The sequence below is a fragment of the Oryctolagus cuniculus genome, chromosome 10 (assembly GCF_051225735.1).
Source record: "Oryctolagus cuniculus isolate XC-2025 breed Fujian yellow rabbit chromosome 10, ASM5122573v1, whole genome shotgun sequence".
NCBI lineage: Eukaryota > Metazoa > Chordata > Mammalia > Lagomorpha > Leporidae > Oryctolagus > Oryctolagus cuniculus.
Window position 1 is genome coordinate 74,730,863 of NC_142876.1, and position 25,655 is coordinate 74,756,517.

At 43.2% G+C, this 25,655-nt stretch overlaps 1 protein-coding gene and 1 pseudogene across 7 annotated transcripts; one reads left to right on the top strand and one right to left on the bottom strand.

Moving 5' to 3' along the window:
- Window positions 1-216: 216 nt before the first annotated feature.
- LOC108177169 (large ribosomal subunit protein eL30 pseudogene) lies at window positions 217-3,466 on the bottom strand (annotated as a pseudogene).
- Window positions 3,467-4,400: 934 nt separating this feature from the next.
- On the top strand, window positions 4,401-23,084 carry ZKSCAN8 (zinc finger with KRAB and SCAN domains 8). Of its 7 annotated transcripts, none has more exons than XM_089305412.1 (7): window positions 4,401-5,478; window positions 9,338-9,836; window positions 10,470-10,611; window positions 15,339-15,430; window positions 15,733-15,856; window positions 16,565-16,608; window positions 21,463-23,084. In XM_089305412.1, exons 2-7 carry the CDS (start codon window positions 9,417-9,419, stop codon window positions 21,571-21,573), a joined length of 933 nt encoding a protein of 310 aa, XP_089161538.1. In that variant the 5' UTR covers window positions 4,401-5,478; window positions 9,338-9,416; the 3' UTR covers window positions 21,574-23,084. The 7 variants fall into 7 exon arrangements, with proteins under 7 accessions (XP_089161538.1, XP_089161539.1, XP_069906662.1 ...); XM_089305413.1 differs by lacking the exon at window positions 21,463-23,084 and adding an exon at window positions 18,145-19,276; XM_089305414.1 differs by lacking the exon at window positions 21,463-23,084 and adding an exon at window positions 18,145-19,276 and having other exon boundaries at window positions 5,291-5,478; window positions 9,341-9,836.
- The last annotated feature ends 2,571 nt before the right edge of the window (window positions 23,085-25,655 follow it).

The window sequence follows — 25,655 nt, forward strand, 5'->3', positions numbered from 1 at the left end:
TCCTTCCTTCCTTCCTTCCTTCCTTCCTTCCTTCCTTTTTTTTAGATTCTATCTATTTGAGAGGTAGAGCTACAGAGAGGGGTCTTCCATCAACTGGTCCATTCCCCAAATGGCTGCAACAGCCAGAACTGAGCTGATGCAAAGCCAGGAGACTTCTCCAGGACCCCATGTGGGTGCAGGGGCCCAAGGACTTGGGCCATCTTCTCTGCTTTCCCAGGCCATAGCAGAGAGCTGGATCAGAAGTGGAGCAGCCGGGACTTGAACTGGTGCCCATATAGGATGCTGGCGTGTCAGGCCACAGTGCCAGGCCCAGTAGCAGGTTTTATTAAAGAAAAAATTGCATGATTTACTTTTCACCAGTCTGTTCTGGCATGTTTCTAATAATATCAGAATCACCTGGATCAATGATAGAATGAGTGCATACTCTGTAGTTTTTTCCACAAGTGGTGCCCAGTTAATTATGATTGCCACTATAGTGATGGACACCAGTTTTGGCCAACATGATGTTAATATTCTATTTCAAATTTCCTCAGAGCCAGGCAGTTGTTGGTGAGGATGACCAGTTTCGCTTTGCTTTGTCTGATCATGTTCAGAGACTGCTTGTACCGTAGCACATATTTTCCATTCTTCATCATGAGCTAGAGCCTAGAGTTGATAGACTCCAGCAACTTTTTTGTCTTCTTTGTGACCACTATCTTCCTGCCTTAGGTGTGGGATGGCCTCCAACCAAATGTAGCCGCCAAGATGGCTAGGGGGCAAGAAAGGCACAGTTGATTTTTTTTTTTAAAATATTTATTTATTTATTTGAAAGTCAGAGCTACACAGAGGAGAGGCAGAGAGAGAGAGAGAGGCCTTCCATCCACTGGTTCACTCCCCAACCTGCCACAATGGCAGGAGCTGCGCCTATCCGAAGCCAGGAGCTAGGAGATTCCCCCCAGGTCTCCCATGTGGGCACAGGAGCCCAAAGACCTGGGCCATCTTCCACTACCCTTCAAGGCCACAGCAGAGAGCCAGATCGGAAGTGGAGCCGCCAGGACCCGAACCAGTGCCCATATGGGATGCCGGCACCGCTGGTGGCGGCTTCACTGGCTACACTACAGTGTTGGCCCTACAGTTGAATCTTAACACACGTATTATTTATAGTATCTTCAGCAAGTGATCTATCTTCTCATCTATGAACATAAAATTATTTCATTATAGTCTAAGTACAAAGTCTATCAAGTGAAAACACAGCCAGAAACTTGGAAACACTTCAGAACAACCTGTTCCCACCTTAGTAACGTAATACAAGAGTTAGGCTGAGGTTTTAAGAGTAGTTATCTCCTGGCTTCGGATTTACTTGGCTCTAGCCATTGTGGCCATGTGGAGATTTGTAAACCTGTGGATGGAAAATCACTCTGTCTCTGTAACTCTGCCTTTCAAATAAATAAATATTTAAAAATAAACAAAAAATTACATGGATGGATCATAATATATTCCTATTGATTAAACAGCATTGACCAAGATCTTCTTGTCCTCATGGGGAGGTCCTGTATGTTCCAAACCACCTCACTTCTGTGATGCTAAATTCTATAATGTCAAGGGCCTTTTTTTTTTTTTTAAACCTGCTTCTTATTTATTCACTCAACGGTATTTACTGAGTACATTGCCAGGCCTCTATTCTAGTTACTAGGGATATAGCAGGGAGCAAGATAAACCAGATCCCTACTATTTTAAGTCTATATTACAGTAAAGGGAGACAGACAAAAAACATTTGTGATGGAAGGGATGGGTGTTGTGTGTAGTGGGTAGCAGCTGCCTACAACATTGGCATCCCATATGGATGCTGTTTCATGTACCAGCTACTCCATTTCTGATCCAGCTCTCTGCTAATGTCCAGGAAAGCAGTGGAAGATGGTCCAAGTGTTTGGGCCCCTGCCACCCATGTGGGAGACCCAGATGAAGCTCCTGACTCTTGGCTTTGACCTGGCCCACTGCTGGATATTGTGGCCATTTGGGGAGTAAACCAGTGGATGGAAGATATATTTCTCTCTCTTCTCGCTCTCTCTTTCGGCCATCTAGTGGGGTTGGGGGTCTTTGGGCCCCTCATACATAGGTAGAATGTTCTTCCACAAGCAGGCTGACTAGTTGTGGCTGGAAAGCCTGTCTCCAGACCAGCTGATACCTCCCCACACTAATAGCTTCTTGTTCTGCATGTGTGACCTTGCAGCTTTAAATCACACCTTCAGGGTGGGTGCAAGCTTTCACCCAGAGCTGGCTGGGGAAGGGGCTGAGCCCCAAGGGGGAGTCAGACTGGTCCCAGGAGATCCAAGCAGATATGTCGTGTGGCATTCTTCAAAATTCTTTAAGACTAAATAAGCTTCTTTCCTGGCATCTAAAGCAAAATAAATATATAATGAGAAAAAATAATTTTGGTTTTTAAAGAGGTAAGAAAGAGAAAAAAGCAGACACAAGGAGACCATTCAAAACATTACTACAGTGACCCAGGTGTCACAAGTTGTGGGGTGGTCTATGGATTCACATTAGAATGAAAAGAAATGGATTTGAAGTACAGAAATAAAATCAGAATAACCTGATTATTGTAGACCTCTACATTCTCACATGAAAAAAATGCTTACATATTAGGTTAAACACATGAAGTTTCTATTTCTATATGCTCCAAACCATTAAATATCAGCAACTTCAAATGATTTAAACTATTGTAACAAACCAAGGACCACCAGGGCTGTGGCCCTGGAGAGCAGTGGAGGATGGCCCAAGTCCTTGGGCCCCTGCACCCATGTGGGATATCCGCAAGAAGCTCCTGGCTCCTGGCTTTGAATCGGCGCAGCGCCTACTGTTTCGGCCATTTGGGGTGTGAACCAGTGGACCGAAGACCTGTCTCTCCCTCTCACTGTCTGTAACTCTAACTCTTAAATAAATAAATAAATCTAAAAAAAAAAAAAAAAAAAAAAAAAAAGGACCACCAGGTCTTCAAATTCATCCAAATTAAAAGTTGTAAAAATGGGGCTGGGGCTGTGGCGTAGCAGGTAAAGCCGCCGCCTGCGGTGCCGGCATCCGATATGGGCACCGGTTCAAGTCCCGGCTGCTCCACTTCTGATCCAGCTCTCTGCTATGGCCTGGGAAAGCAGTAGAAGATGGCCCAAGTCCTCGGGTCCCTGCACCCACATGGGAGACCTGAAGTGGCTCCTGGTTTCAGATGGGTGCAGCTTGGACATTGCGGCCAACTGGGGAGAGAACCAGCGGATGGAAGACCTCTCTGCCTCTCTTTCTCTCTCTCTGTAACTCTTTCAAATAAATAAATAAATCTTATAAAAAAAAAGTGGTAAAGTCCTCATCTTTGAGATATGGATCTTCTGGCAGATGGAAAACTTGGATTTGGCCCTGTGTAGGGCCTCAGTAATATTCTCTTTATTCTGCAACTTGGTGTGGATATACTTGGCCAACCATGAACCTTGGCCGCCATGCCCTGGGGCATGAGAAAGACTGAGGTGGATCTTGAGTGAATTTCCAGACCTGGCTGCTGCACTTCTGATCCAGCTCCCTACTAATGTGCCAGGGAAAGCAGTGGAAGATGGTCCATGTCATGGGACCCTTGCACCCTTGTGGGAGACCCAGAAGAAGCTCCAGTCTCCTTCCTGGCTTCAGCCTTGTCCAACCCCTGCTGTTGCAGCCATTTGGGTTGTGAACCAGCGGATGGAAGACCTCTCTCTTTCTCTCTCTGCCTCTCTGTAACTCTGCCTTTCAAATAAATAAATCTTTAAAAAAGCCAAAAAAACTAGGCTTCATCCCTGAAGCTTACATCATGGATTTTGTATTTAAAAAGCTAAGTGGGAAAACAGGTTTTGTAAGAAATTGCAATTCATTAAGATACGAATGGATGGAAAATATCTAAGATTAAAAATATATTCAATTATAATTATTTTTGAACACTTAATAGTATACCATGTACTATTCCCAGGTACAATATTATTAGTAGGAATTCCTCAATAAATTTACAGTCTATGTGATGGACAAAGGACAAAAGCCTCAGATCTACTTTAGTCCCCTACCTATCTAACTCAGAGCAGACTGAACCCCCACTTTCTTCCCCAACCAGCTCCACCCTATCTTGGCCCTCCAAGCCTCCCAAACCTTCTCAACCATATCTCAATTTTAGCCCAAGCCTCGCCTTGCTCTCCCCCAAGCTCTCCATCTTGCATGAAGCTTCTATGAAAATGTGCTCTCTGTGTTACCAGTCGCAGGGGGAGGGCGGTTGCTAGAGTTTTCGTTGCCAGAGTTTCGTGGGTTCTTTTCCTCAGCTTAGTATAGAAATAAAAAGCCTGGAAGCCTTTTGCAAAGAGGCAGAACCTTTTATTGGACAGAAAAGAAACTTATTTGATTAGCAAGTGACGGAAAAAGCGTCTGGTTTGAGAGGAGACTAGCTGAAGTGTCGGAGCAGGACACTGGCTTTTAGGAAGTGTCCCGAGTTTTTAAGGCATTACTGTTCATTGGGCCATACTATTTGGGGAGCCCATTGGAGGGGTGGAGGAGGTTTCACATACATATGTCAATTGGCTTGGGGCTCATGAAGGTAGCAGGGGGCTGTCTCCTTAGGGGCTCAGCCCCCTCCTCTGTCAGCTCTGGGTGAAAGATTGCAACCATCCTGGAGGTGTGACTTAAAGTCGCAAGGTCACATATGCAGTACAAGAAGCTATTAGTGGGGGAGATTCCAGTGGGTCTGGAGACAGGTTTTCCAGCCACAGCTGTTAGCCTGCTTGTGAAGGACATTCTACCTACGTGTGAGGGGCCCACAGACCCCTACCCCCTCTAGCTCCATTGGACGGCCTCACTCTGCTGTGTTTCCAGGTGTTTCTCTACCATGTGTTCCCTCGAGCCCCTCTCAGGTTTGTTCCCTGAATAAACCTTTTCTGGTTGTGTGTCTTGCCTCCGCCTTGCCTTGCTTTTCTTTCTTTACACTACGTGGTAACAAGATTACGAAGCGAGAACAGTAGAGCTAGCATGCAGTCCACCTCGTTAGTGTCCTAAAACCCAGGAAATGCTCCCTCCTTCGCCGCGTTCCCAGCCCCGGCGTCTGCAAGGCTGCGAGTCAGCTCTGTGACCGTCACGTCTGCCAGCCACTCAGCGGAGCTAACCCCGCAAAAAGCAGAGATACTGAGGACTGCGTCCCCATAGTGTTTACGACCAGCGGCCGCATAGTCCTTCAACACGCATGCGCAGGAGGACGCTTAGGGAAGCGTGTCGCCCCTCCACCGGCGACCATAGAGCGGTCAGTCCTCCTCTGTTCCTAGAGGGCTTCCGGAAGTGCCTGGGGGCCAAGATGCGCTCTGCCTGGTGTGCCTCAGCGGGTTTGGAAGTTAATGGCTGGAGAGGCCTACTGGAGTATAACGGTGCTTGTCTTTTTACCTCGACCTTGTTCCGGGTCAGCACATCCTGTGCAGCCGCCCCTGCTTACCCCAGGCCGCTCTGGAACTCACAGTGAGTACGGTCGGGCTTCGGGACGGAGGAGGGGTCCGCTTAGCGGCCGGACTGGGCCACAGCTCGGACAGGCCCGAGGGTCCGAGAGCTGCGGGGCGGTGGTCGGCGACCGGGCTGATTGGAACGTTGAGGGCTCACCTTGGTTGAAGGCGCAGGCCGATCCTTTGTCCCCAGACTTTCGTCAGCAAATCATTTTGTGGTATTTTTTTTTTTTGCAATCCATCTTATTTGTCTTAAAAGAGAAAACCGCCCATGTTATCTTTTATTAAACTATTTCCAGTGAATTGTTTTCACCAGCACTTTGCCTTTTGGTCACTGTAAAATCCACCCCACCTTCCTCCTTTTTAAAAAAGATATATTTTGCTTTTGGAAACCACCATTATCCATGGAAACTTGAAAATTTTGCTGTTAGGTTATTTTTTAGCATACTCAGAAAATGGTGTTTTGACTGTCCGAAAGAAACATTTTTGATATTATAGAGGTAGTATAGAATTCAACGAATGCTTATTTAGCATAGAATATATATGCTTCTATAGTACAGAACTTAAGGATACTTATTTCAGTTACTGTGCTAACCTAAGTACATGCTTGGAAACTCTTTGGAGGGGCCACGTTTCCAAAACTTAGGTCAGTCCCGTGTAGTTTTTGTCAAGCTACTTTCAAACTGCCACCAGCAACCCTAAAGACATTTCTGTTTGATTAGTTCAGTTGAGTATCTTTATGCAGCAGTCATTGCTTCAGCAAATACATACATATTTTGAGTTTTTGTGGTTAAATGGAAAATGTAATACATGTTAAAACATTCAGCCAATGCAATTTGAGGTAATCACAAAGCATATTACTTGCATTGGCTACCTTTTTTTGATCTTTAAAATCTGGAAAATGTCTTTCTTGTTTTGTTTTCAGTTCCCAAACATTACTTAAATTTAGGTTTACTTATTGTAAGGAAGAGTACTGGTGCTAGTGTCTTCAGTAATTTGTAGTATTACAGTATTTGAGATCCAGAACAAGTTTTAAAGATTGTCTATTTTAAATTACAAAAAAAGAGTAATACTTAATTAGATGTTATTTAAGGAGGATATGTAAGAATCAGTTTACCAACGTAATAGTGTAGTGTATACACAAATCTAGAAGAAAGGTACATAGTGGAGTAATTTTGTACTTAGTTATTTATAGATTGTAATTCTCAAAGACTGGCTGATTGGAGATGGAAGAGGCTTAAAGGGAAAATTAGCCAGTAAGGAATAATCAAAAACTTAATTAAAAATACCTTAATTAGGAAATTGGCAAAAATGTGAACAGATACTCCACCCAAGAAAATATGCGGTGGTAAATTAAGTACATAAAAACATACTCAACATTATTATTAGGAAAATCTAAATTAAAACCATGAGGAGATACTACTATATACCTATAAAAATGTCTAAATGAAAAAAAAAAAAAGGCAACCCACGGGCTGGCATTGTGTGTAGCATGTTAAGCAATGGGTTGCAATGCTGGCATCCCATATTGGAGTGCAGGTTTGAGTTCCTACTATCCACTTCTGTTCCAGCTTCCTGCTAATGCACTTATGATAAGAAGCAGATAACAGTCCAAGTATTTGGGCCCGTGTGAGACCAGATGGAGTGACAGGCTCCTGGTTTTGGCTTGGCCCAGCTGCAGCTGTGGTGAACATTTGGGAGTGAACCAGTGGATGGAAGATCTGTCTTTCCCTCTCTCTCTGTCACGTTGCCTATTAAATGAATAAATAAATAAAACAGTCCACACAATATCAAGTGCTAGTCACGATGTGGAGCAAGTGCACCTCATAATATTGTTAATGGAATTCAAGGTATTAAAGCCACTTTGGAAAACACTCTTTTTAAGGATTTATTTATTTATTTGAAAGGCAGAGTTACAGAGAAGCAGAGGCAGGAAGAGAGAAAGGTGTTTCATCTGCTGGTTCACTCCCCAAATGGCCGCAATGACCAGAGCTGGGCCTATCCGAAGCCAGGAGCCAGGAGCTTCTTCCAGGTCTCCTATGCAGTTGCAGGGGCCCAAAGCCTTGGGCCATCTTCTACTGCTTTCCCAGGCCATTAGTAGAGAGCTGGATTGGAAGTGGAGCAACTGGGACTTGAACTGGTGCCCGTATGGGATGCTGGCACTATAGGCTGCAGTTTACCTGCTACACTATAGTGCTGGACCCTGGAAAACATTTTTTTTTTTTTTTTAAGATTTATTAATTTAACTGAAAGGCAGAGTTACAGAGAGGTAGAAGCAGAGAGAGAGAGAGGTCTTCTATCCTCTGGTTCACTCCCCAAATAGCTGCAATGACCAGAGCTGAGCCTATTCGAAGCCAGAAGCTTCTTCCGGGTCTCCCACGAGGGTGCAGGGACCCAAGGACTTGAGCCATCTTCTACTTTCCCAAGCCATAGCAGAGAGCTGGATTGGAAGTGGAGCTGTGGGAACTCAAATTGGCGCCTATATGGGATGCCAGCACTACAGACCAGGGCTTTAGCTGGCTGTGTCACAGTGCTGGCCTCTTGACTTTTTTTCTGTAAAGTTAAACTCTATGAGCCAGCAATTTTACATCTAGCCAGCAACTTTACTTCTACCCAAGTGAAATGAAAACTGGTCACACAATAACTCATTCAGATATTCAGTCCTATTATTCATAATCATTAAAACTTGAAGATGACTCAGATATCTAAAACACTGAGTGAACATTCATCAATATAAGTAATAAAGTACTGATTCATGCAACAATAGTTAATATCAAATGTATTTTGTAGGTGAATATAAGTTTATGTAACATTCTGAAAGATTATTTTTTTTTAAAGATTTATTTACTTGAAAGACAGAGTTACAGAGAGAGGTAGAGAGATAGAGAGAGGTCTTCCATCTGCTGGTTCATTCCCCAATTGGCCGCAACGGCCGGAGCTGCGCCAATCCGAAGCCAGGAGCCAGGAGCTTCTCCTGGGGCTCCCACGCGGGTGCAGGGGCCCAAGGACTTGGGCCATCTTCGGCTGCTATCCCAGGCCATAGTAGAGAGCTGGATGGGAAGAGGAGCATCCCATATGGGATGCCGGCACTTCAGGCCAGGGCATAAACCTGCTGCACCACAGCGCTGGCCCCTCTGAAAGATCATTTGTATGTTAGGTTAGACTTTAGGGTTGTAGGTTCTTCTCCATCTTATTTGTCTTAAAAGAGAAAACCGCCCATGTTATCTTTTATTAAACTATTTCCAGTGAATTGTTTTCACCAGCACTTTGCCTTTTGGTCACTGTAAAATCCACCCCACCTTCCTCCTTTTTAAAAAAGATATATTTTGCTTTTGGAAACCAAACTCCAAAGAAGATTCTTGAACTGAAGATAAGATCCATAGTAGAATTGGCCTTGAGCTAGGAAAGAAGATAGGAAGCATGGGTAGGATGACAAATGTGAAGTGGAGAAGAGGGAAGTTTTAGGGAGGTTGTTAACAGTACCTGGAGGTAGATTAAGGAAGGATTGAGATCTGAAGCATGTAGAAACAGGTTAGTACAACTGGTATAACACATTCTAAAAGGGATGAAATGAGCAGTACTGAGGGGCCATTGAGGTTAAGCACATAATCAAGTAGACCCAGTCTACATGGTTCCCTGACTTTTTTTTAGTTGTGTTCCACACTCTGCTAACCAGAGAAAGCAGAAGCAAGAAGTTATTGCTTAGGTGGATTTGGCATGACTTGTGGGGTGGAAGGTTAAGGAAGCCAGGAGTTATTTCTGGAGCAGTGGAGAGATCAGCCTGAAGTCCATGTCATGGTGGGGACTTGTTAAAATATCTTGGTAAATTATGATTTTTGACTTGTCTTAACACTATTTATTGTTTTCTTTTCCCAAAGAAGTATCCTTAGGCTTTCAGAAGGTTCTTAAGATAAAGAAAGTAGTGGAAACAAACCTCCTGAGCTTTTCTGGCCCTAAATGGCTGCAGAATCAAGAAAGCCTGCAGCCCCATCTCCACGAGAGCAGGCTCCAGAAGAGGATCTTGTAATTGTCAAGGTAGAGGAGGAGGATCATGGTTGGGACCAAGAATCTGTTCTGCATGAAAATAACCCTCCTGGCCAAGAACTGTTTCGCCTGCGCTTCAGACAGTTGTGCTACCAGGAGACACTGGGACCCCGAGAAGCTCTGATACAACTCCGGGCACTTTGCCATCAGTGGCTGAGGCCAGATTTGAACACCAAGGAACAGATCTTGGAGCTGCTGGTGCTGGAGCAGTTCTTGACTATCCTGCCTGGGGAGCTGCAGACTCTGGTTAAGGAACATCAGTTAGAGAATGGAGAGGAGGTGGTAACCCTATTGGAGGATTTGGAAAGGCAGATTGATATACTAGGACGGCCAGTAAGTAGAAGAAGTTGTATATGCTATGACTGTGGGAGTCATGGAAGCTGGGTGGAAGACACTAGTCTCCCAGTGAGAGAGAAAATGCTGAACACTGGTTTATATTGGATGAAGATGAACGCAGTTATAGTGTAGAATGTCTTGTATTTAGGAATTTCCTTTAGTTTTTGTAAAGAATATAATCTATTTTTTTGAAATCTTCATAACATCCTTACAGCTGTATCACTTTTCCTGTTTGCCAGACAGGAACCTAATACATAGGGAACTTAAATCACTTTTTCAGGGTCACTCAAATAATTAAAAGTAAATCTGAGACCATAACTCAAGCTCCCTATTTACTTAAAGTCTTTTCCTACTGTATAGCATTGCTTTAAGTTTGTATTTGTCATTTTCCTTTTCTCCCTGGCTTGGGAATACAAAATATTGATGTACCATGTAGCAGAGAAGGCATCAGCAGAAATTCTTTTCTTCAGTGCTGAGCAGAAATGAGGCCTTTCTTTCTGTGCTAGTCTACTTGATTGTGTTCCTCACTGCCCCTGGAGGTTCTGCTATTTCCTATCCCAAGCATGGATCCCTGTAGATGTGTTCTTTATACTCTTATGTTATTCACTTTTATTGTTTTATTGATTTCAGGTCCCAGCTCGTGCTCATGGACATAGGGTACTTTGGGAGGAGGTGGTGCATTCAGAATCTGCACCAGAGCCTCCAAGTACTCCGCTCCAACCAGTGGCAATCCAATACAAATCTCCAGTGTCCCAAGGGCCGCAACAGAGAGGTGAGGCACTAGATTTCATTGATAAGGGAGGAGGGAAAAATAGAAAGGAAAGAAGTACAGTTGGCTTTACCTGTCTAGATCCTGGAGAGCTGGAACTAGAATCACTATTTACAGATCATCCCCAGTTACCTAGGTTTCATAAACTCATGAGCAAGTTAAAAATTTGGAAATCTGTACATGTTCATATATTTCTGTTATCCCAGTGCGGTTCCAATATATATAAAGTTTTCTGGTATCATACTTTATTTGTAAATAGTTCTGTATGTATTTCCTCAAATGAGGGCATTTCTTAGATAACTACAGTAAAATCATCGCAAGTAGGAAGTATTAACATAGATATAGTCCAGGGTCACACTATGCAATTGATTGTCACGTCTGAGTCTCCTTTAATTTGAAATATTTCCTCAGCCTTTTTTTTTTTTTCCTTTCATGATCTTCACATTTTTTGAAGGGTATGGGTCAGTTATGTTGTAGGGCAGCTGCAGTTTGGGTTTGTGTGATATTTCCTCATGTTTACATTTAGGCTGCATGTATTTGGTGGGAACACTGCAGAAGTGATGCTGTGTTCTTTCAGGAACACAACAGAAATTTGTCCTATTATTTTTATTTTTGAAATGTTTATTTGAAAGAGTTAGAGAGAGGAGAGACGGGGGGGGGGGGCGGGGGGAGGGGGCAGGTCTTCCCTCCACTGCTTCACTTCCGAAATGCCCGCCAACAGCCAGGGCTGGGCTGGGCCAAAGCCAGGAGCCAGGTTCATCTGGATCTCCTGTGTGTGGCAGGGACCCAAACACTTGGACCATCTTCTACTATTTTCCCAAGGAGCTGGTTCAGAAGTGAAGCAGGGGCTGGCGCTGTGGTGCAGCAGGTTAACGCACTGGCCTGAAGTGCCAGCATCCCATATGGGCACCGGTTTAAGACCCAGCTGCTCCGCTTCCAATCCAACTCTGCTATGGCCTGGGAAAGCAGTAGAAGATGGCCCAAGTTCTTGGGCCCCTGCACCTGTGTGGGAGGCTCGGAAGAAGCTCCTGGTTCCTGGCTTCGGATCTGAGCAGCTCTAGCAGTTGCGGCCAACGGGGGGGTGAACCATTGGATAGAAGATCTCTCTCTCTCTCTCTCTCTCTCTCTCTCTCTCTGCCTCTCCTCTCTCTGTGTAACTCTGACTTGCAAATAAATAAATAAATCTTTAAAAAAAAAAAGTGAAGCACTCAGGACTCGAACTGATACCCATAGGGGATGCCAGCACTGTAGCAGTGGCTTAACACACTGTGCCACAGTGTCAGCCCTGTTCTGTTACTTAAAATATTTTTAAAAATTTATTTTTATGTTATTTGAAAGGCAGGGGTATGGGGGAGGGAGAGAGGGAGAGAGAGGTGAGGATGGGAAGGAGATTGAGATCAAGATGTTCCATGCTGATTGACTTCCCAAATGCTTGCAGTAGCTAGGGCTGGACCAGATCAAAGTCAGGAGCCTGGAACTTAATCGCAGTCATCCACATGAGTGGCAGGAATGCAATTGCTTGAGCTGCCATCTGCTGCTGTACCAGGATGCCCATTAGAAAGAAGTTGGTTAGGAAGTGGAGTAGCCAAGATCGAACCAGGCACGCTGATAATGATTCGCAGGTGTCACAAGCTACAACTTAAGTACTGCATCAAATGTTTGCACCTGTCCTATTATTGATGATTGTCTGTTAATTATTCTTGCCAGGTTAATCATTGTAAGATTTGTTTCTTCCTTTGTAATTGATAATTAACTTGTGGGAGGAGACTCTTGAGTCTATGCAAGTATCCTCTTTTTTTTTTTTTTTTTTTTTTTTTTTGACAGGCAGAGTGGACAGTGAGAGAGTGAGAGAGTGAGAGAGACAGAGAGAAAGGTCTTCCTTTACCATTGGTCCAGCCTCTAATGGCCGCCGAGGCCGGTGCGCTGCGGCCTGCGCACCATGCCAATCCAAAGCCAGGAGCCAGGTGCCTCTCCTGGTCTCCCCTGCGGGTGCAGGTCCCAAGGACTTGGGCCATCCTCCACTGTCTTCCCAGGCCACAGCAGAGAGCTGGACTGGAAGAGGAGCAACCGGGACAGAACCGGTGCCCCAACCGGGACTGGAACCCGGGGTGCCGGCGCCACAGGCAGGCAGAGGATTAGCCTAGTGAGCCGTGGCACCAGCCAAGTATCCTCCGTATTAAACATTTGTTACTGCCAGTGCTGTGGCTCACTAGGCTAATCCTCCACCTGCGGTGCCAGCACCCCGGGTTCTAGTTCCGGTCGGAGTGCCGGATTCTGTCCCGGTTGCTCCTCTTACAGTCCAGCTCTCTGCTGTGGGCCGAGAAGGTAGTGGAAGATGGCCCAAGTCCTTGGGCCCTGCACCCACTTGGGAGACCAGGAGGAAGTGCCTGGTTCCTGGCTTCAGATCGGCACAGCGCGCTGGCCATAGCGGTCACTTGAGGGGTGAACCAACAGAAAAAGGAAGACCTTTCTCTCTGTCTCTCTCTCACTAACTCTGCCTGTCCAAAAAAAAAAAAAAATTTGTTCTAAAACACCAGTGTAAGTATTCATTGATGCTTCTTGACTCAGTGATTTTTAGGAGCTTACAAAATGGTGATTGTATAATTCCTTCTATATTTATTTACTATTTTTTATAAGGGAGAATGTTTCCCTTTTCCTATTTATTTATTTAAAGATCCATCTATTCGAAAGTCAGAGTTAGAGAAGGAGAGACAGAGAGAGAGAGAGAGAGGGGTCTTCCATCTGCTGGTTCACTCCCCAACTGGCTGCAACTGCTGGAGCTGAGCCGATCTGAAGCCAGGAGCCAGGAGCTTCCTCTTGGTCTCCCACAGGGACCCAAGAACTTGGGCCATTCTCCACTGCTTTCCCAGGCCATAGCAGAGAGCTGGATTGGAAGTGGAGCAGCTGGGATTCGAGCTGGTGCCCATATGGGTTGGTGGCATCGCAGGCGGCAGCCTTACCTTCTACACCAGAGCACCGCCCCCCTCATTTTTTTTTTTATAATATAGACAAATATTCCATAAATGTTCTGTAACTCTTTTTTTTTTTTTTTTTTTAAGATTTATTTATTTGAAGCACAGAGTGACATAGACAAAGATCTTCCATTTGCTGATTCATTACCCAAATGTCTGCCACAGCCAGAGCTGGGCTAGGCTGAAGCCAGGAGCTTGAAACTCCATCTGGTTCTTTTCTTTGTGGATGGCAACCGCTCAAGTACTTGAGCCACTATCTGCTGCTTCCCAGACCATTAGCAGAGATCTACATTGGAAGTGGCATAGTCAGGACTTCATTCTGATATGGGATGTAGGTGTTACAAGTGGCTTAACCCACTGTGTCATAATGCTGCCCCACTGTGTTTATTTTGATGTTTAAATTGTCTCATACTTGACCAGAGGAGGCCCCTTAAATCTAATTTTTGTGTCCCTTTGACATTTCTCCACCATTGTTTGAGAATTTTCTTGCTTTCTTTTGAGATGTTCTAGTCTCATCTTTCCCATTTATATCGTGTATAGTAATTTGCTTTATATAAGTGTAGAAACACTTTCATTTAATAATAGAATTCTTTTTTTTTAAGATTTATTTTATTTATTTGAAAGTCAGAGTTACAGAGAGAGGTAGAGACAGAGAGAGGTCTTCCATCCAATGGTTCACTCCCCAATTGTTCGCAGTGGCCAAAACGGAGCTGATCCGAAGCCAGGAGCTTCTTCCTGGTCTCCCACGTGGGTGCAGGGGCCCAAGGACTTGGGCCATCTTCTGCTGCCTTCCCAGACCATAGCAGAGCTGGATCAGAAGAGGAGCAGCCAAGACTAGCACCGGTGCCTGTATGGGATGCCGGCACTGCAGACTGAGGCTTTAACCCACTGTGCCACAGTGCCGACCCCCAATAATAGAATTCTTATCTAAGGTCCTAATGCTTGGTGCTTGAGACACATACATAGTCTATGTTGATTTTGTTAATGAGCTGTCTGAAATCTATAAAAAGCTAATACTGGCAGCCATGGTAGATATTTCAGAAATGTAACCAAATTAGTAGAGAGAGATTTGTTCTAATGTTCACTTGGGCAGGTCAGGGCCTGAAGAAAAACAGTATAAACACAAAGATTAGTAATTCTGGCAGAGAAAAAGTTGGCAGTTTGAGTGTATCTTTTTTTTTTTTTTTCTTAAAGAAAAGTTTCTTTATTTGAAAGTCAGAGTTACTCAGAGAGAGAAGGAGAGGGAGGAAGGGAGGGAGAGAGGAAGAGAGAGAAAGAGAGAGAGGGAGGTTTTCCATCAGATGGTTCACTCCCCAATTGGCCACAACGGCCAGAGCTGCTCAGATCCGAAGGCATGAGCCAGGAGCTTCTTCTGGGTCTCCCACAGGGGTGCAGGGACCCAAGGACTTGGACCATCTTTTACTGCTTTCCCAGGCTACAGCAGAGAGCTGGATGGGAAGTGGAGCAGCCAGGACTTGGACCGGCGCCCATATGGGACGCTGGCACTGCAGGCGTCGGCCTTACCCGCTATGCCACAGCGTCTGTCCCAGTTTGAGTGTATCTTTGAGGCTGAGTTTAGAGACATCAAATTGCAGATGTTTTGTGGGCAACCATTGTATGTACTGAAGTCCAAGTTACCAGCATTTCATATGTAAAATCTTTGGCATGCATTATCTCTGAAATGCAAGTAATTTGAAATGAATGAGTGCTAGTTCTCAAAATCACTGGATGGGACTAATTTCCCTTCTCCTCTCTCAGCTTTATCTACTTCTCAGAGTCCTGTCTCTTCTCAGAAAGGAAATTCTGGAGACCAGGAGATGACCGCCACACTTCTCACAGCAGGGTTCCAGGTGAGTTGTTACTTTTCGTGAAAATCTCCCTGGTTTGTGGTATTCACTCCATTTCTGAACTGTCTGTGGCACTACCTACCAAAAAACTTACCCTAAATTCTTTTACATATGGAAAGACTGATCTTGAGTTCCCACAGTAAATAATGTATGTTTTCCTCTTCCCAGCCATTCAGATCCTTTTATAAAGTATATTCTCTCCCGCTTAATCTGCTCTGAATGCTAGTGTATCTCTCTGACATTAGGTTTGACCTGTCAACACTTCAAGGTCTCACGTAGTGATTGGTGATCTTATTTTGTTTTAGACTTTGGAGAAGATCGAAGACATGGCTGTGTCCCTTATTCGAGAGGAGTGGCTTCTTAATCCATTGCAGAAGGATTTGAGTAGAGATAATAGACCAGAAAATTATAGAAACATGTTCTCCCTGGGTAAGGAGAGCTGTGGTTATTATCATTTAGGTTTTTTGTTCTTTTTTTTTATATATATCTGGAAGCTGTGAGCATTCTAGAAAACTCAGTTGGGTTTAGACTCAGGATCCAACAGAAGGATAGAGTTTTGAGACTTCCTTTTCTTTTCTTTTCTTTTTTTTTTTCTTTTTTTCTTTTTTTTTTAAAGATTTATTTGTTCATTTGAAAGGCAGAGTGAGAGAGATCCATCTTCTATCTGCTGGTTCACTCCCCAATTGCCACAATGGCTGGAGCTGGGCTGATCCAAAGATGGAAGTAGGCTTCTTCTGGGTCTCTCTCATGGATGTAAGAGCCCAGGTATTTGGTCCACCTTCTACTGCTTTCCCAGGCACATTATCAGGGAGCTGGATTAGAAGTGGAACACCTAGGATTAGAATTGGTGCCCACATGGGGTGCTGGTGCTACAGGCGGCAGTTTTACTACACCAAGTGCCGGCCTCCAGTAACCCTCTTTTGTCATGATACCACTTTCTTGGTTAGCCTGTGATACTTCTGTTTGACCCTTTATATATCTTCCCTGATAGGAAGCCATTTTGGAAGCAGATAGAAGCTTTGTGTTTATTGTAGCTATTCTACATATATGTTCTTTTTTACCTAACTTCAGTTTATTTCTTCTGGCATAAAGAATAGGAAATGTCATGGCTTGATGCTTATTACATTTTTATTTCAGGTGGTGAGACCAGGAATGAGAACAGGGAATTAGCTTCAAAACAGGTAATATCTACTGGAATCCAGCCACATGGAGAAACAGCTGCCAAGTGCAACGGGGATGTTATCAGGGGTCTTGAGCATGGAGAAGCCCAAGATCTTCTGGGCAGATTAGAGAGGCAGCGGGGAAATGCCACACAAGAAAGACGACATAAATGTGATGAATGTGGGAAAAGTTTTGCTCAGAGTTCAGGCCTTGTTCGCCACTGGAGAATCCATACTGGGGAGAAACCCTATCAGTGTAATGTGTGTGGTAAAGCCTTCAGTTACAGGTCAGCCCTTCTTTCCCATCAGGATATCCACAACAAAGTAAAACGCTACCACTGTAAGGAGTGTGGTAAAGCCTTCAGTCAGAACACAGGCCTGATTCTGCACCAGAGAATCCACACTGGTGAGAAGCCATATCAGTGTAATCAGTGTGGGAAAGCTTTTAGTCAGAGTGCAGGCCTTATTTTGCACCAGAGAATCCACAGTGGGGAGAGACCTTATGAATGTAATGAATGTGGGAAAGCTTTCAGTCATAGCTCACACCTCATTGGACATCAGAGAATCCACACTGGGGAGAAGCCCTATGAGTGTGATGAGTGTGGGAAAACCTTCAGGCGGAGCTCACATCTTATTGGCCACCAGAGAAGCCACACTGGGGAGAAACCCTACAAATGCAATGAATGTGGCAGGGCCTTCAGTCAAAAGTCAGGCCTTATTGAACATCAGAGAATCCACACTGGAGAAAGACCTTATAAATGTAAAGAATGTGGGAAAGCTTTCAATGGGAACACTGGCCTCATTCAGCATCTGAGAATCCACACAGGGGAGAAGCCCTATCAATGTAATGAGTGTGGGAAAGCGTTTATTCAGAGGTCGAGTCTCATTCGACATCAGAGAATCCACAGTGGAGAAAAATCTGAATCCATGGTAGTTTAGGAAAAGCTTGTCATAGTTTGGATATTATTTGACATTAGAGAAACCATGCAGTGGTGAAAGACCTTTCAGTGTAGAAAGGCAGAAAGTCTCATCATTGCAACTTTATCTAGTGTCAGAATCTATAGTGGTGGCAAAGTTAGAATAGCTCCTCAGTAGTTTGGGCCAGTGCCTTGATACAGGTTGATTAGCTTGACTGTCCTAGCAGGTGTCTGATGGATCAGAGCTTCTGATGGCCTAATATAGCCTTTAGACATCTAAAATAGCATTAGAGCAAGTTGCTTGTCAAGGCTTTAGACAGTTAACTTTGTCTTTTGGATAATTAGCTGTAGGTTTCAGAGAAGCTGCTACACCTAGTTCCTCTGCTGCTTCCCATCTATGATACCTTTCTCCCCTCCATTCCCCTCAAGGTGCCCTTGTACTTCTATCTGAGAAGCTGCTTTACAGTCCAAGGCGGCTTCTGTGTGTGACTTATATTTGTTAGCTTTCTAAGATCCTAGTTCTAGGGAAATTTTTACAGACACTTAATGTATTTATGCTTAAGTGTGCACTTTTTTATTCTGATGTTCCTTCTAGTAATCCATATTCTCAAGCAAACTCAGAATGCTATATTTTTAACAGCACTCCAGCATTTTACTTCACATATCACCTTCACTGACTCCACTGAGTCACTGAGCATCTGTACGTATCCTTCACCACCCCTCTCCCAGTACGTGTGTCAGCAAAGGAAATGGACGCGTTAGTGATGGTTGTGAGAGTGATGCAAACAATGAGGTGAGTGGAGACTCAGCCCAGCTACTCTGAAGCTTGGATAATTGTACCTTTTGGTGACTTCTGACTCTCCTTGCACCTCCCTGCTGTATACTGTGGAACAAATAGAAATTTGCACTATCCTAGTTTTGGCATCACATAGAAGAAATAGGAGACAGAGATGCTTGAAGAAGACATAAAAATCCTTACAAAGAATGTACACTCATGCCTTTTGGCCCATTATAGTACTGTTCTCAGGTCCTATAAGCCTGCACAGACTCCTTGACTAGATGATCTGTCATTCTTCATTACCCTGGAACCACCTCCTTTGGTCGCTCATCATTTTCTGTATTTCCTACCATTAATTTATATAATATCCACAGTGATAATGTATTGAATACCTTGCAGTTCATTTCTTGTCTGAATTCTGATGTACTCCATCTGTATTCCATGTCTGTAATTTCCCAGCACAGACATAAACTATTAAACTTATCATTACCAGGCACTGTATTTCATCTTTGAGGCTTTTCAATTTACCAAAGGATGCTTATAAAGTAATGAGACTGGTTTTAAAGTTATATGCTAAAACTTATGCATCCAGTCTGGATTATCCTTTAAATTGGGTGGTTCTAGTTAACTCCAAAGCACCATTATTCCTATTAGTGTTACATTCCTTCAAATTTTTGGAATACAGTTAGAATTCTTGCCTAATAGACAATATAAGAAAACCCTTTATGACTTGATAATATTTCATATTTGATCATTTGATTAGCCCTTTATTCACCAGAGTTGGAATTAAGTAACCGTTGGCTTTCCAAAGTAATCCTCAAACTTGAAATTGATTCCATAAGCCAGTACAGAAGAAAATTACATAGGTTCTGATGAACCCTTCAAGGGAAGTAATACAATTTGATGCTGACTGTCTTGAAAAGGGATGTAACTCTTAATCTTGATAATTCATGATTGATGTGGTTAAAAAATAATAAACTCTTTATGAAGTCCACCTTTTGAATTCTTTCCCTGTACCATCCTTTCTGTCTCCCTTTGACATGCTTTGACTACTAACATTGAGGGTTTCTGTATCTATTTTATTGAGCCATTGGTCATCCTGATTTTCTTGGTTAATTTTTTCAAAACAGTCCTTTTCATTATCTGTTGTTAACCTCTGTTCTCTTTTTTCTTTTTTTTGACCTGCAGAGTACCATTTCTAATTTCCTATGCTTCAGATTTTAAGAAATCAGAAACAAGTAAATCTGGTTGTGTGTAGATCTTTGCTTTTTGCTTCAGTTGTTCCTTACCCTGTGTTAAGATATTAATTTTGCCTGGGGCAAGTGCTGTCTTGTGTGCAGATGTTACCTAGGATGAGTATTCAAGGGAAAATGCTTGTGTGTGTATATATATATATATATATATATACACGCACACACTTCTCCCATCTACTTTAGAGGAAGATTTGCCTTCTTTTTCAGTAACAAAACAACATTTTAGCAGAGCAGCACATTGCATTGAAATGTCTGTGGATGTGCCAATCAGTGTCTCTTTAGCATCAGTACCCAGAGTAATGTGCATCCTGTTGCTTCACTTTCTGATTACTAAGCATCTGACAGAAATTCATAGGAGAGAAAATAATGTGACTAGAAAGATTAATGAGAAAAGACTCACTTGAAAGAATCATCAAGGCTGCTTCAGCACATATAAATAGCCAAGGGGCAGAAGACAATTGAAAAAGGCTGTATGTTTTTTCTCTTCTCTTTGGACTGTCCTTGATTAGTCTATATGACATTATTTTGTGCTGTTAGCTGTAAAAAATATAAAGTACACTCCTTCAAGCAGATTCTGTTTTTTTGTTTGTTTGTTTGTTTTTAAGATTTATTTTATTTATTTGAAAGAGTTACACAGAGGAGAAGCAGAGAGAGAGAGAGGTCTTCCATCGCTAGTTCACTCCCTAGATGGCTGCAATGGCTGGAACTACGATGATCTGAAGCCAGGAACCAGGAGCTTCCTCCAGGTCTCCCACGTGGGTGCAGGGGCCCAAGGACTTGGGCCATCTTCTGCTGCTATCTCAGGCCATAGCAGAGAGCTGGATCGGAAGAGGAGCAGCCGGGACTAGAACTGGCGCCCATATGGGATGCCGGCGCTTCAGGCCAGGGCTTTACCCCACTGTGTCACAGTGCCGGCCCCCAGATTCTATTTTTATGCTATTAATCTGAAAAGAACTTTAATACTTTTCCTACCCTCATTTTAGGATCTGACATGATAAGGTACTTTTTCCTAACTGTTGCCATCTGATAAAGTTCTAGAAGTTTTAAGATTTTCTTCATGGAGCAAGGTGGCAGTGCTAGAATATGGTGGTTTATTCCCATATAGAACAGTTAAACCATAGTTCTAGTAGCTGATTTTTATTGAGTACTTACTGTGTGCCAGACTCTTTATTAAGCATTTCTTGTGCTTCCAATAGATAATACTATATATTCCATTTTATAGATGAGGATAACGAGTCTTTGAGAGTTGATCTCACACAGCCAGTAAGGACAAAAATTCTTAAACGTGATTCTAGAGCCTGTGCACCTAACAGCTATGCTCTGCTGACTATAATGAACAGCACAGCTTTGACCAAGTACTTTAAAAAAATGTATCCCTGGTCAATTCCATTGTATTTACTAAAATTATTGCTTGAATATGTCATTTTGGATTATAATTGTATCATTTTAAATGTTGATACTTTCAATACTTTGTAGTAGAGAGGTAAATTGAGTAAATAAACTATGCTTGAAAGAGTGATAGGTAGGATAAAACCTCATATAACTTAGAGAATCAAGTAGATTTCTCTCTAAACTGCCCAAGGCAAGGATGGGGAACCTTTTTTTCTGCCATGGGCCATTTGGATATTTGTAACATCATTCATGGGCTATATAAAATTATCAACTTAAAAATTAGTCTGCTTTAGATTTATTGAATTGTGAATCCTGCCTGTGGTTGCCTTGGTAGGGGTAGACAAAATGATTTTGCAAACCTTATACACCCCTGGCCTAAGGGAAAGTAGAATTGTGGAAGGAAATGAAATATCTATATGCCAGGTCGGGCAGATGGACAGTTCAGATGACAATAGCAAGTTTATCTACAGCATAAAATGTGAAAAACCTTCAAGCTTGTTGCCCACTTTTTTTTTTTTTTCCTTTTTTTTGACAGGCAGAGTGGACAGTGAGAGAGAGAGACAGAGAGAAAGGTCTTCCTTTTGCTGTTGGTTCACCCTCCAATGGCCACCGCGGCTGGTGCGCTGCGGTCGGCGCACCGCGCTGATCCGACGGCAGGAGCCAGGTGCTTCTCCTGGTCTCCCATGGGGTGCAGGGCCCAAGGACTTGGGCCATCCTCCACTGCACTCCCTGGCCACAGCAGAGAGCTGGCCTGGAAGAGGGGCAATCGGGACAGAATCCAGCGCCCCGACCTGGACTAGAACCCGGTGTGCCAGCACCGCAAGGCGAAGGATTAGCCTAGTGAGCCGCATTGTTGCCCACTTTCAATAGCTATCTTATTTTTTCTCTGTCATTCCTGATTTTTCAATACCATTTCCTCATTAATCTATTCTTAAAACTTGTCCTGATTGTTTCATGCTCAGCATTATTTGAAATGGCTTCTGAATTGCTGGTAGATAAATATTAAGCCTGTTTTTTAGTTCTTGTCTTTCTTGATCTCATTCCTATTTGATATTGTTAAATTCCTCCTGTACCTGCTTTGGCTTATGGGATTCTGGCCACCCCTCCCTGCTTCTGGCTTTTCTTCATTGGTCTTTTTTCTTCTCCTCTCCATTGAGAATAATCCCCAGATCTTATTTTTATTCACTACCTTTTTTATATTTTTACTTATCCATTTTTTTACACTTAGTTTATTTATGTGACTTCTTATTTTGTACCCTGTGGGTTATGTCAAAACTTTCCACAGGTACCTGTGCAGCTTGCTATTTGAAAACAGAACTCATCATTCATTTTTCCAGTCCCCGTTTTCTTTTAAAATGAGTATCATTGCTTAACTGCTTTACCTTGAACAGACTACCTTTCATGTTTTTTCCCAGCTTTAGAATAGTCTTTTATCTTTTTCTGCCCTCCATTTTTAAGGTCCAAAATCTAGCTGTTGATTAAATTCTTAGCCTTCTCCTTGAGGCTTGACCTTTTACATTTCTACCATCCCCTTATAGCATTATGGGCACATCAGGCCCAGGTTACTGTAATTCTTTGTCTCTAGTTTCCTTGCTGTCATGATCTTCATCTTGTATGAAGCTTTTGCTAGATGTCTCATTTTCACTTAGTAATGCCCAGCAGGTAATTGCTTCCAGAGCAGTGGTGTTCCAGGTTCTTCATTACCTTACCTCAGCCTTCATTACTCTTCAGCTTATTCATCCTGATTCATGACATTCAAACTTCCTATAGCTTTCTACTGTTGTCTTACAAACCCTTGCCTCTGTGCCTTTCTCACAGTCTTCTTCATTAGTTTGCTTTTTGGCCCTAGCTCATGTTCAAGTCTCCCTTCAAAGCCAGCTTCCTTTATTTCTTCTGAGTGAGCCTTCCCTTAATCCATATTGCCTAAGCACTTACCCTTTGAGTTTGTACTGTGGCCTGTGCACTGACTAATATATTGCTTTATAATTATTTTCTAGCATTCAGTATTATAGTTTCACATTTTTATTTATTTGCAAAATTAAATTGTAAGCTCCTTGAGGGCAGGAATAATAACTTTTACATTTCTATCTGTACTTCTTAGTGCCTAGTACAGTGCTGAGCACATGGTAGGCATTTAATAAATGCTTGTTGAATTATTGTGCTGATTATTTATGGTGTGATTTATAGAAATATTTATGCTGTTTTCAAGGACATCTCTTAGCACTCTGTACACTCTATAGTATATTAGAATCTGCCTGTACATAAGAGTGAAGACAAAAAGAAAAAAAGAATCTGACCTAGGTGGTGTATGTGAAATATTGAAACATGAAGCTTTCCATGTTTGACCAGACTTGTTTATAAGTTAAGAAAGAAAAATAGGAAACAGACTGTTGTATAAAGTTACAATTGCAAAAGTGATTAAGACCAGGCTTTGTATCTGATATTAATGGTTCTAGTGGAGAGAAATTTAGCCAAGTGTGGAGACATTTCTAAATTTTTTTTAAATTAAAAAAAATTTTTTTAAAAGTTTATTTATTTGAAAGGCAGAGTTGCTGAGAAAGGAAGAGTGATAGAGAGGGAGAGATCATCCATCTGGTGGTTCACTCTGCAAATGACCACAACAATTGGGGCTGGCCCAGGCAACTCTTTCAGGTCTCCCATGTGGGTACAGGGGCCCAACTACTTGAGCCATCCTCTACTGCTTTTCCCAGGCCATTAGCAGGGAGTTGGATTGGGGGTGGGGCAACTGGGAATCAAACTGGTACCTATGTGGGATGCTGGTGCTATAGGCCATGGCTTAACCTGCTGTGCCACAGCACCAGCCCCTGGAGACATTTTTGATCCCATCATTAGTGGTCAGCTGGGATGCTACTGGATAGCAACTAGGGATGCTGCTAAACATCCTGCGTGCACAGGACACCCTCCAGAGCAATTTAATGATGAGGTTGAGAGAGTGGTTTAGTCTCTCATATTTAGTCATAAGTAGGAGAAAGGAGGTACAAAATTGATTAAAATAAGAATGAATTAAAATGATACAAAGGGAATCTTAAGTGTTGGTATATTTTGTGGTTTATAAGATTATTAAAAAGCCTTAATATTTGGAGTTCGCAGCATATACATATGTCAGGGTGTTGATAAGTAATACAGTGGTTGATGATGTTTTAAGGTTGCTTTTGTGAACCAAAAGTCAAGAGATTTAAAATAAATACAAAGATGGTTTATACAGGTATAGAATAAATTTGCAAATTGGGTTCAGCTAGGAACAAATGTCACTGGTGGTAAGGTGGAAGGTACATGGGAGGAACCAATGCTTTTAAAAGTTTTTACTTTTATTTGAAAGAGAAACAGATTCTCCATCTTGTAGGGCTGGGCCTGGATAAAGCCAGGCAGCTGGAACTGTATCCTAGTTTCATATGTGGGTGACAGAGACCCTAGTATTTGAACCATCACCTGCTGCCTGTAAGGGTACACATGAGCAAGCAGCTGGATGGGAAGAAGTGGACCCCAGACTAGACCCAGGATATGGGATATGGGATATGAGCATCCCAAACAGTGTTTTAACCTGCTGTGCTAAATGAGCTCAGTGTAGGGCCAAGAGCGCTTTTATAATAAAGGGCAAAGAGTGCCAGCAGCTCAGCAGGGAGTTCCCTCGGTTAGGTTTTGCTGGCACCCTCCACAGCTCTGCTCTATCTGGGAGGCTTTCTGGGAGAGTCCCCTTTCTTAGCTGGAGCTGGAGGGCTGGGAGAACCTGGCCAGAAGTGAGAGGCAGCTGTGATGCTGGGGCCCCTCCTTGCTTGCCCTGGAGGTGGCACTACACCCTGGTCTCATTTTACTGCTGGGGGAAGTTGAAGTTGGGCCCTGGCCATGCAGTGCAGGGTCTGACTGGCAGTGTCAGAGAATTTCAGGGGCAATGGTGGGCTTTGCAGTTGCTGGCTACCTGGAAGCATCCCTTTGTCTCCTTTGTCCAAAAGGCCCAGGGGTGCTCTGCCTATGGCTCCCAGGTACCCTTAGCCTGCTAAGTGGAGCCAGAGAGGCATGGCTTCAAGTTGGTAGCAGGCACCTGGATGTGGTACTACCCTCTAGTCATTGCTTCTTCCAGGTCTCCTACGTGGGTGCAGGGTCTCAAGGACTTGGGCCATATTCTGCTTTCCCAGGCCACAGCAGAGAGAAGTGGATCAGAAGTGGAGCAGCCAGGACTCAAACTGCCATCCATATGGGATGCTGGCTCTGTAGGTGGCGGCTTTACCTGCTATGCCACAGCGCAGTCCAGTATGTTGTGTTTTATCGAATGCTTTCTCTACATCTGTTGAGATAATCATTTGGTTTTTGTTCTTCAGTTTGTTGATGTGATGTATCACATTGATTGATTTGCAAATGTTGAGCCATCTCTGCTTACCAAGGATAAATCCCTCTTGTTCCAGGTGAATGATCTTTCTATTGTGATGTTGGATTCAGTTGGCTAGTTTTTATTGAGGATTTTTTGCATCTATGTTCGTCAGGGAAATTGGTCTGTAATTCTCTTTCTCTGTTGTATCTTTTTCAGGTTTAGGAATTAAGGTGATGCTGGCTTCATAGAAAGAATTTGGTAGGATTCCCCTCTCCTTCAGTAGTTTTGAATAGCTTGAGAAGAATTGGCGTTTGTTCTTAAATGTCCAGTAGAATTCAGCAGTGAAGCCATCAGGACCTGGGCTTTTCTTTGTTTGGAGGGTCTTTATTACTGATTCAGTC

What these genes read in the sequence shown, in the direction of transcription:
- ZKSCAN8 (XM_070050561.2), top strand. Translation starts at nt 9,417, where the DNA reads ATGGCTGCAGAATCAAGAAAGCCTGCAGCCCCATCTCCACGAGAGCAG. An exon ending in CCAAGGGCCGCAACAGAGAG is followed by an intron (nt 10,612 to 15,338) that starts GTGAGGCACTAG and finishes CTCCTCTCTCAG; the next exon opens with CTTTATCTACTTCTCAGAGT. An exon ending in TAGAAACATGTTCTCCCTGG is followed by an intron (nt 15,857 to 16,564) that starts GTAAGGAGAGCT and finishes TTTTTATTTCAG; the next exon opens with GTGGTGAGACCAGGAATGAG.